Genomic DNA, 12480 nt, shown 5'->3' with positions numbered 1-12480 from the left:
AGTGGAAAAAAAATCTTTCTTAGCCTCTATTGAATTTAATGTAACCAGCTCTAGCCCTCATGAATAGTTATGGAAAATGTATAAGCCTTTCTTAGATCTCACACAACAAACACCTTGTTGTAAACAGTGAAGCTGCTACACTTGTCCTCAAACACTTCTCCTATTGTGTTCCTTCTTCATGCATAGCAGGAAAAAAATTAAGGCTTCTAATTATGGTTTTCAACAAACTCGTTTTAGTTATGTCTAAATAAAACAACTGATATGTTCAATGTCTAATCCAAGATTAATCCAATTTTTCCTATCATGGTTTGCGAACTAATTAAAATGAGATGAAACCATGTTTATGTAACCAAATACCATGGAAATGGTTGCTTACTCAAAACCAGAGCTATGTAATTTACACTACACTCCCTCCTTTTTTGAAAAAGGAGGAAGATGAACTTTTGCACTGTTTATGCTTACTTACCTGCAACTAAAGTTGAGAAAAAAATCATTTATAAGTAACAAATGTCAAATTTCTCTACAAATATGACTAGTATTACCATCAGTTAATAGTTACTATCTAATTTATAGCATCGAGAGAAACAACTACTGTGATTTATTCATCCTACCCCATCCCGGTTATTACATGCATAGCAAGGTAGGAGCAGATAAGCCTCCATATTCTCCACACAATTCCCTCAACACTTGACTCATTCCTTGAAAAATGGGTGAGTGGGTGAAGTCATATGATTAGGGAGGTCCGTATTTAGATTAAATAGGATATTTAATTTCAGCCCCTACTTCTCATATTTCCTAGAGGCAATCAAGGCTCCCTATGTGTGTACAGTTTTGTGAGGTGACAGAATGACATCCAAAGATCTTGCTATTTATTTTTTCAGACTTTTATCTTACATTTTTAATATCTCAAACAAACAGAGCATTACTGCAATTTTTTAAAACCCTTGCAGATTGCCAATTTTATTGTACAAGGTGCTAAAAAAATGACTAGGAGAAAGTCACATCTAGAATATATGGAGTAAACTATTTCAGGCCCTCTGGCTACATCCAAGAAAATTAGCACAATATATACCTTGATGAGTTGTTCCTTTGATTGGTTGAGATAGAAATGCTACATTGCAATAATAGAAGGTGGATTATTTCAAAGCTTGTAATAGTGCAGTTTCAAATGTGCAGTTATGTTAAATGCCTGACAGTACACATTTATGGCTATGTGAAATATACAACAGTGGGAAAAAAAGTTTCATTTCCCTTTCCTTAGAAGGCAAGTGGGTTACAGATTCTGCAAAGGCATAGCATAAAAATCTATGGAGGCTTTTATGATTCCAGCCTTTTCTTTATATAACCTTTCCATATGCCCCATACTTTCCACAGGATTATAATTTAGAAAAGTGGATATGCTGTCAGCTAGGATGTTATTAAGACCCAAAGCTAAAATGCAAGTGAAATTTCAGCAATGTTTCACACTCTAAATATTTTTTTCTTTGTTGAAAATAGTTAGAATTTTAATTTGCACCTGAGCATGGAAATAATAGGGGAATGTGGCACAAGATAAGAGCAGGATCAGGGAGTAATTTATTTTTCTGTAATATGTGTAATTAATACATCTTTAAATAAATTCCCTTATCTATTCATCCCATTATCTTTTCCAGCACCAAATCAAACCCCAAATTACAATGAGAGATTGCCTGCATTAAAGATTTTTGTTCTTAATATACTAAAAATCTGACAGAAAAGTCACAGCTTGTTAACACAATGTCAATTTTATTGACACTAGTACACAACCTTATACAATATTTTCATAATAAAGTGTCCACATATAAGAAAAAGGAGAGGAAATAATTTATACTCATGAGAAGATACCTTCTAAGTTTATAACTGGTACATATTCAAACTACATTTATTACGGAAACGAAGGTGTCTTTTTAAATATGAAAGTAAAAAGGCAGGAATTCTGGTGCTATACTGGTCTCATCACAGGATGAAAAACATACATTTCATTGGAAAATATCTAAACTACCCAAATTAAACATAGTCCAAATCTCAAAGTTTTATAGACTTGCCAGAGAAAAATTTAAACAATGGCAGATACACATCATTTTCTTTTTATCTGGGAAGTGCTTAAAAAAAGAAGAAGCTATACCCCAAAGTTGTTCGGAAGCTCTCGTACCACATAGTATTCCGTTTAGTAAGAAGTTCCAACCCACCAGGCTGCTGCATGCCAGCAACTGGGCTATGCAAACAAGCAAAGCCCCATTCGCGGGATGCAGAAAGCACATGAAACCACACCCCTTCTGGTTCACGGAAAAACCTCTCTCCACGGATCACCTGGTGCCCAAAAGGTTGAGGGGGGCATTGCTATATAGGGTTTTGGGAAACTTTCAGATTCACTATCCTATTCTGTGTAGCCCCACCTATAGGAATCCAGATTGCCCCAGGGAGCCAAAGAATTCATCAACCCAGAACAAGTTTATAAGAATTGGCATTAAGCATTCATCTGGATTAAGATGATCGGTTGGAGACTGTGTAGTAATTGAGCAGTGAAAGCTCAATTTAATGGATGAATCCAAATGTATCTGGATTGCACTCCTAGAGGTTTTATTCAATATTGATCACTTATTAAAATATCTGGGAATTAAGAGGTGGTGCATAAAATATATTCTAGGCCAAAAGATAACAACTATAACAGATTTTTAGGTTCTAATTTTTTTCTTTTCTAAATATGCTTTTCTAACAAAATTAATATTTTGTACCTTCCATGCAAAATAAATGGATTACTTTGTATTTATCAAAATGATCATGCATATCAGTATATTTTCCACTTTGTGTCTAAGAAAAACATTTCAAAGGGAGAAAGCTCCTATATTTAACAACAGTTGGGATTTTTTTGTTTTGAATTACTCTTAAAAGCAATAATTTTAAAAACTGTAAAAAAACTGATAATGCAAAACATTATTATACTATTATAATCTGAAGGTGTGAAAAGCTTGTTATGCTCTGCATATTTTATGCACAAATATAAAATTTCTATAAAAAACAAATGACATTTTAGTGCCCTCAAGAATCACACTTCAAGTTTAAATTGATACCATGTGCATTATTTTCCCTGTAAGCGATGTAGAGAACTTATTGTTAATACATTATTACACTCATGTTTCTGCTGTAAAACTTCACCACAGTAGTAAAAATAGTGCTAATTAGTTTGAGGGGCTGCATCTTTATATAAATTAATATTTAAGTTTTTACTTTACTCACAGGACTGTTTCATTGCTTGATACCTATACAACAAGGCTTTTCCCAAAATCAGATGTCCAGGTTAATATAGCAGATAATGGGTAACACATTCCCTAAAACAGTGTTTCTCAACCTTGGCAACTTGAAGATGTCTGGACTTCAACTCCCAGAATTCCCCAGCCAGCGAAGTCCGGACATCTTCAAGTTGCCAAGGTTGAGAAACACTGCCCTAAAATAATTCTTAGCAGGTGTATCAAGGATTAAGCTTTCCTTTAGACGTCTAGACATCATTAAATCAGAATATTTCTGAGCATTCCTAGATTATGTTACTACAGACCTCATAAATATTTATTATTTCAAATTTTGCTTGATATGAACTCAAGAGAGAAATGGCAATGCATTTCACATTCACGTTTATAAATAGCAAATGAAGTAATTTGTTGCCAATCAAACTGCTTATTGGTGCTGTGATCTGAAAATAAGCTGTGTTTTTATGATGCCACATATCACCATCAGTACTTTCTTTTCCCCAAATCAGTAACTGAAACTTCTGTTTGGGAAGGTAGAATCATAGTTACACTGATTTAACTATTATGGCTTTGGAAAGCATTAGAAAGAGGTTAAAATAGCCACACAATTGTGCATGCTGGTTTCATAAACTGCATGTATACTAAGTGTGGTGCTTTAACCATTTGAACAGAAATGCTTTAATTGTGCTCAGAAATCTTTTTAATAGACTTTGCACAGATCTATTAAGTAGAGCTATTTTCAGTTGACAAAGAAGCAGAACCAAAACCAAAACTTTTATTAACTGTTCCAAACAGGCATCTTCAAAGATGAATGGGAAGCAGACACATTCACAAAGTATCTTATTAGAAAAATGCAGATGCAAAATCAGTGCTCGAAAGTTTCCTTGATGGTTCTGATTATAAGTGTGTGGTAGGTAAATTCTGAGTGCATTATTATTATTATTATTATTATTATTATTATTATTATTATTATTATTATTATTATTGAATTTCTTCCTAATTCATTCATACAAGGAAGTTGCATGGAGGGGATAAAAAGGGCTATAGAGTTTAAGAAATCAATATTTGTATTCTGCCCCAAATCAGAATGACATAATATATTTTCCCATGGAGAAAAAATATCATGTTAGGAGGTAGGGAACAGTGCTCATGTTTTCTTTTCACCACCTCAAAAAGAAATTCAATTTGGGCAAAATTATTACACTGTTAAAGGAATAGAATACATGTTTCTGACTATTTTATTATTAATAATGTTTGCTGCTCTGGAAATGATGTAGTTGTTATCGACAGGGAAAAAAAGGGAAGGAAGAAAAAGCTGGATCACTAAGCTTAAAAAGGATAACTACAATAATGGTGATGGTGAATGATATTGTATGTGAATTTGTAAAATCATACTAAGTACATAAATCCTTTACTTGGGCAAGCAATTAAGCCAATAATTTGAGAGCACAATAAGCAAAGGAGTGTTTTAAAGCAAGATACCAGCCAGAAAGAGAGGAAAACCTTCAGTACAAGTAACAGAAAGCAAAACAAATTTAAGATCATGCATATATATATATATAGGTGAATAAATAGCTTTGGCTTGACATGCTTACAAACAATCACCAAATTCATAACTAGGTTTCACAGCCAGTAACACCACCTCTTGAATACAAATTTCAGGATAAAGTGATATAAAATAGAATTAAACAGTGGCAAATACAAAACTGAACAGTAACCCCAGCAGTTTAGAGTATAGTTGAACACTTTTAACAGAAAAAAAAATGACAGGGCATTGCAAACGTTCTAATAGCGGAATAGGATGCGTGAATTGAAAAGAATAAGGTGTTGCTCTTTTCTATCTTTATTTTTTCTACCATTAGAAAAAATATCACCCTTTCTTTAAGCATAAATACAAAAACAAACAAAATAAATACATATTAAACAATGCTTAATGTAATTATGCACAATGGGCTATGGACCCAAACTATTGCTCAGATATAGTTACTGTCTATTTTGGCTTAACCTCTCTCAATACAGCAGTGACTCTGCTTAAGAGAAAGTTTGCATTTAAAGTAATTTTTAAATTATTCTTCATGTTTCTTTTACTAAAAAATGAAGGATCAAAGGTTCCATAGAGTTAATATATGATTGCAATATGTGCCTGTGGTCACTATTGCCCATAATATTTGTTTTCACTTTTGCAAAGCTGGGTCCTTTCACAAACTATGAAATTTTATAGATGAATCACAGTAAAAAGAAGTCTTTTCATTCTGCATTATTTCTCCTTCTAAGTAAGAAATAGTGGGGTGAGTGATAAACAATGCAAAGAACATAAGATATATCATGCTTTTAGTATAAAGATAGAATAGTGCAAAAAAGCTTCTTTTTTACATAGAGGCACATGCTGATAAAACAATGCAAACAGTGAAATAATTAAAAAAAAAGTTATAACCTTATTAAACAAATGACAAGAATGAGCATGAAAGTCCCAGCAATTTTTAAACCAATCTTAATGTTAGACTTAAGATTTAGAATTTGTAATATGACCAGAAAAGAAATGGATGATAGAGATAAGGCAGTAATTTGTATCTCAGATTTTGTTAGTTCCTCAACAATTGTCAAAAAAGATGGGCAGTCTAAGAAATTCTAATGAGGAAGAGCTGTAAGCTGATAGGTGCTTCATATTTTGGTTCATGATTCTTTTGAAGCTAAAATCCGTGTCACTCACACTGGAATTTCAGCATTCTTTAACATAGTCTGTTAAAGATATGAATGATGACACTTTGCTTCTAATGTACATATGCAGATAAAATAGATGAGTTTTGTTTTCCCTGTTTTGAAAAGAGACATGATAAATTTGCTTTCATTGCAAATGTTCTGTGATGGGGGAGGGAAGGTAGAATTTGGGAAAAGTAGTGCCAAAGAGCTCTTTAGGAAAGAACATTGGCAAATAAATAGTAAGTTATCTCACTACAGTAGATATGTAATTTTTTTTGCCCAAACCCAAGAGAGATCATATTGATTTTATTGGGAACAGTCCTATTTTTTCAGATTTTTCTTAAACTTCCCTCTCTATAAGTAACTCAAGGTAGTGAACATAACTAATAGTCTTTCCTCTTCCTATTTTCCCCATAATAACAACCCTGTGGAGTGAGTTGGGCTGAAAATAACTTACTCAAAGACACCCAACTGGCTTTTATCCATAAACTGAAAGTATAATTCCCAGTTTCCTGGTTTCTAGTCTGATGTTGGCACCACTAGACCAAACTAGCTTTTTTCAATTTTAAAAATGTTTTCATTTTATCCATTATAAAAACTACTATATTCACACATTCCACTAATAAAGGTTGATGTCTTGAGTAAATTAAAATCTGTGGTATATGGGGAGGACAAACCATCCAAATAATGAATGATGTAGTATCTTAATTCTTATCAGAATTAAGCCATGGAATAGCCATGGAAAGAGTATCTCTCATTAGGAAATAAACATGCAGGCAACAGTTCATTCATGGATCACCAAGCGTGTCAGGAAATAATGACATTATTGAAAAATCATTTTTAATTGAGAATTATTTGATATATTCCAAGAAACAACAAAAGATGATGATGTATTCTGGAAGAATACATAAATTAATTTCCCTCCTTCTGGAATATGACTTTTCAAGAAAATCATTATGATTTCCTTTCTTCTGGAATATATTGTTTAATCTTTTCCTTACTCTTAAAAGGCATGTTTATTGCTTTATTACAGAATTTCAATATTTAATCCATCAAAGAGGACTAGACATGGAATAGAAAAGCATAGACATGGAAATGGCCATGAGACTCTAATTTTTATATTTTTGAGTCAGTAAGTAATCTAATGAGTAGCTCTTGATATGGTTCATAATTTTATGCTAGCAATAACATTTAATGTGATTTAAAGAAACTTAAATGAGAGAACACAACTGTTTCTTTCCAACAGTCAAGTACCCATGTCTGTTCCATGCTTCAGTTCCACAAGTATTAAGTATTATGCCAAAGATGTCCTACATATTTATGGCATCATTACAAAATGCCAGGCTTCTTTTCATATATTTTCTAGTTTCTAACTTGCTTACATAAACACTAGCTGATGTGTCAAAGACCCAAGTTTAAAAAAGGATTAAAAATAATAAATTGATATTAATACACACTCACCCAATCCCAAACCAGCATTTGCTGGAATTAATAACATCTGACTGAAGAATATAGGTGAACTATTATTATGGTTCGTCATACAGCCATATTTTCAGACTGGATTTGGCATTTTTATCCATCTAATGAGTTCTTCACAAGGACGTCATTATTATTATTGTTGTTATTATTATTATTGTGAACATTCATCTAAATAACGAAGCAAGTGTATTTATTTCAATCACAGAAAAGGAGCTGTTACATCACAAGATTCTGTTTTACATATTGAATATGAAATGTCTATAACATAAAAATATGCATGGCTGGCATTTATATGACTAAATTGGCCTGAACGCTGAAATACATATATTTCTTAATCTTTCTTACAATATTTGTTAAATGCAACTGCAGATGCTTATCAACATTCTTAGTCACATTAAATTAATATTAGACGTGTATTTCATGGATCTGATTTGCCAGTTCTGATTAAAGTAATCAGAAACTGTGGAATTTTTTTTCTAAAAGGGAAATTTTATGCTTGACAATACTTGGGGAAATAATTGAAGTAACTAGTGTTATTGAGAGTTCCTAATGTTTGCCATACAGATACTAGATTTATACTTCTACTGTGATATTTGCTTAGATCTATTCTAAGCAAAAATTTAGAAAATGACAAACTATTCCCCAATTTTATTCTCTTGACATGAAATAAAATCTTCTTGCTTCTAACCACAGATTTGTAGATTTGCCTATCTATTTTCTTGTTTTCTACTGCCTAAACAAGTATGTGAACTGTATGCCTGTAAGTTCAGTACCCATATTAAGCAGTTACTAGGGTAGAAAAAGAGAACATATTAATAAGTATAAGCACAATAAATGTTCCTATGTATATACCAGTGATGAAATTCAAAAAATTTGCTACCGGTTCTGTGGGCGTGGCCTGGTGGGCATGGCAGGGGAAGGATAATGCAAAATCCCCATTCCCACCCACTCTGGAGCCAGCCAGAGGTGGTATTTGCCGGTTCTCCAAACTACTCACTATTTCTGCTACTGGTTCTCCAGAAACTGTCAGAATCGGCTGAATTTCACCCCTGGTACATAGCTACATTCCCAAAGCTGTACAGCATGTGGTAAAATTCTTTTTAAAAGCTAATCCTTTGAGATTTTTTTATAGAAATCTGAAAATTTCAGTTTCCAGTCGGCCTATATTAACTACAGAGATAATTTTGCTTAAAAGATGCCAATATTTCTTATGTTGGCTGAAACAGATATACAATGAAGGCCAACAGGAGATCGTCGGATATTGGAGAAGGCTAATTTAGTGCAAAAAGGCTGCCTTTCCTAAGAAGAGTTAAATCATTACCACATTTGGCATCTACATACTGAGTTCAGTCCAAATATTTATACAGATTTATTCTTACTATTTCTTTTTTGAAGGCATCAGAAATAGTTATCAACATTTCCTGTTGGTGTTCTATAAACCCAGAAAGCCATTAAACCTTTGTTTTTAAAACAATTCTGAAAACTGTAGAATCAACTACATGCAGCAAAAATCTGCCAATTCCATTTCTTATTTCGGATTCTTTCCCCTCAGTATTACCCACAAAAACACCGTTCATAACAATGCTAAGGGCATGTAATAAACATTTCATTCTGCCTGGGCATAATTATTTACATCAAGAAAGCTCATCTAAATGCAAGAATTCATTTAAAATGCTGTTCACTTAATGAACTCCTGAATGTTTATGCTCTCTCTTCCTGCATTTGTTAAATCATTAAATGTGATTTGGGATAATAATATTTTATGACTCAACAAATATGTAAACATACAAACCGTTATGCTGACTAGAATAGGATGGTGATTCTATTAGTTTTCTCCTGAAAAAGTTGAATCACACACACACACACACAGACACACAGACACACAGACACACACACATACCAAGTATACAGAAGCTGTGCAGATATGGTTCATATGGTTCAGGTATGTCAAACTCATGTGATCTATCACGACTTTCCCTTCGCTAAACCAGGGGTGGGCGTGGTCAGTGCACCTGGCCTGCAGGCACGAGTTTGACACCCCTGATATGGTTCAGCTGAGAATATGAGTGTGAAAATTATTGTCATATTTTTAACTCCCATCTGAGTCCTGACTTACTTATTGCTGAGAACTTTGTGGAATCATTTCTATAAGGTTAATTTTGTAACAAACTTCTAGAAATAATATTGAGGCTTTTCAAATAATTGCTCAAGGGTTCCATTTTTAAAATCTCCGCTTTTTCTCTTTTCTGTAGTTTAGAAAAGAAAACCTGAACTTTTATAATACTTGAAGTATGTCTGATATATGTATAATGTTGATGGGTAAAACATTGCATTAGTTCTTGTAAAGAGGCATAATCAAACCTTATAAAAAGTATTTCCTCAAATATCAAATTTCTTGCATTTTGACTGCAGTATAAAAGTTGAAATAGAGGCACTGAATAGTAAGTTCCCCTCAGTACGAGAGAAATATATATTTATATAATATTATGCTGCTTCAAAAACAGCAATGGCTGCAGCCTTAAACACATCTACTCAGGGATAAATCCTAATGAGAAAAGTAGTAAGTTATTTCTACATAAGAACCAACATTACTGCTCTGTAAGTCATCTCTTTCTGTTTATCCTTAGACTTCATTAAGTGCACCATTTATAGCAATAGAGTCATTTTCCTTAATGAAAAATCTACTGCCAAAATTATCTTATCTTTCCAAAACAAATAACAAATATGCCACCATTATATTGTACCGTAAACCACTTTAAACTACCATTTCAAATACTTTATCTATCATCTCATTAAGATCATTCTATATTTTAAAGGTCAATATGTTTTTTTTTGCTTGATAATCAAATAACAGCATGATATCCTCTATATAACGTGGACAATTCCTAGTCAAAGTTCATACTCATAGTTAGTCTCTTACTGAGACAGGATATATCTGTAAATGCCAAGCTGTGGAGAGCTACTTCAACAGTGACCTGACTGGATATCCCTTAGTCTCTTCTTAAAAAGACTGTCCAAGAATCTCAACAACTGAAGACATGAGCACCCTCTTCGTCATCTTCAGCTTCTCCACTTAACTGAAGGCTGCTAGAGGGATACTTATTCCTGGACCCTGGAGATGAATTTAGCACTATGGGATTGCTAAACACAAGAGGCTGTGTGAAAGAATTAACCATTTCTGAATCAGAGTCACTGGACTCTGTTCCACTGCTTGTAGACCCTTCTGTCATTTGCACAGTAGGCATGCGCTCCATCATGCCCCTAGCATACAAGGATTGCATGATGGGACTTCGTTTTGATGGCGCAGTTGCTGGCATACCATTTGCCCTACTTTTGCCTTCTAAAGGGGCCATTTTAACCATCTGCCTTTTACAAAACCTCTCTGCTGTATATTCTTGACTTGGAGTTGAAGATCCTTGGCTCAAAATAAATGGATCTGTTTCAGATTTGTTACAAGCATTCTGAAACCTTTGCAACTGTGGCCTTTGCAAAACTGGGGAAAACCGGGTAAAATTATGGTAGCTAAAAGTATGTCCGTCGTTATTTTTCCTCTTTGCCCTACATTCTTCAAAGATTTGAGTACCTGGACTACCAATACTCATGAGCGGACTTGATCTTTTGCTGCTTGAATGCAAGGGAGTAGCCAGGGGACTACGGATATCTGGGCCATTAAACATTTCTTCAACCAGTGTACTATGCTGTGGGAATCTGAGATTCTCACCAAGAGAGAAGGACATATTACCAGAGCTGTTATCAGCGCAGTCTTCCATGACCTTGTAGAATGCCTTTATAGGGGAAGTAGAAGATTCCTTATACCTATTTTTATTATGGTTTTCACCTCTACAATCAACATAGACTCCACTGGTCAAATCACCCTCATAATTGTCATTTGTTTGGGAATGTGACTGACTCATTTGCCCTCTGAGGAGATCATACTCGCTATCTACATCACTGCAGTCAATAAAAGGTATTGATGTGCTACTGCCATGAGTAGCTCGAGATGCAGGACCTGTGCTTGGCTGCTGCCTCTGAGATCTGCTGAGTTGTGACCTGTCCTTTACGACCTCCTCTTCCTCCTCCATTGTTGCCATTGTAGTACCATCTATCCCCTGGCCTTCCTTAGGGCTTTTTTTCAGGGAAGGAGTTGAGTGTGGTCCACCATCTTCCACTGATATATTTAATTCCTTTCCCTGTTGGCAACTTTGCCCAACCAGGGAATCAGCACCATCTCCATATGTAAAACTACAACTCTGGAAAGAGAAAGGAAGAAATGTGATGCAGAAGGCAATAAATTATCATTAATCTTATAGCAACCCGTTTTACAAATTCAACATAAATAGGACTCTATTCAGTATAAGAAACTCTTTATTTCTCAGCTGCTCTCCATTAAAACCACCTTTGATATTACCTCTCGGATGTTCATTCCCTAGTTTTCTTTCTGTAATAGCTTAGTTCTTTCCCTAAAATACTGGAAGAAAATAGTTTTAACTCTCATGACATATCAGAATATGCAGATTACATACACCTCAATCATGTAATTTACTACTGCAATAGGAAGCTATTGCCAACTTTGTTCTTAAAAAAATCAGCAAGAAATTATAGCAGATAAGAATATAAAAAGCAATTAGCAGTGATGGTTTTATATGAATCCAGAGTAGAAGCAACAGGTCTCAATGCAACATGAATGGATAAATGTAATTCATGCCTGCCCAGTTTATGGGCTTTAGGAGTAACATTTAGATCAGCAAGGAGCAAATAGAAAACAGATGAGACCTGAAAACATTGACATAAACTTCAAGTACAGCAAATGACTCAATCCCTCCTAGTTCAAATTAAACTCTTCCATGAAGCTACCAAAGGTAATACCATAACAAAAAAACAAATACTGTAATAAAAATCTGCTTCCATAAAATAGCATGGCATAGAAAAGAATGAAGTGGAGCTGGGAGTAGGAGAAGGAAGGACTTAAGAGAAAAAGGACAAGATTCAAGGATCATTTGTTCTGTTTTAAAATGTGAGTGACTCTTGAGCTCACACT

At 34.1% G+C, this 12480-nt stretch overlaps 1 protein-coding gene across 4 annotated transcripts in view; it reads right to left on the bottom strand.

Moving 5' to 3' along the window:
* FARP1 (FERM, ARH/RhoGEF and pleckstrin domain protein 1) overlaps positions 1 to 12480 on the bottom strand; it is a 144840-nt gene that overhangs the window by 40747 nt on the left and 91613 nt on the right. For all 4 annotated transcript variants that reach the window (XM_032226665.1, XM_032226666.1, XM_032226667.1 and 1 more), the window contains exon 13: positions 11452 to 11692. In XM_032226665.1, coding sequence (XP_032082556.1) covers positions 11452 to 11692 — 241 coding nt within the window. The remainder of the gene's footprint in view (positions 1 to 11451; positions 11693 to 12480) is intronic.

Source organism: Thamnophis elegans, chromosome 11 (assembly GCF_009769535.1).
Source record: "Thamnophis elegans isolate rThaEle1 chromosome 11, rThaEle1.pri, whole genome shotgun sequence".
Lineage (NCBI taxonomy): Eukaryota > Metazoa > Chordata > Lepidosauria > Squamata > Colubridae > Thamnophis > Thamnophis elegans.
Note: the sequence above shows the minus strand (reverse complement) of the source record. Positions and strands in the feature narration are given on the sequence as shown.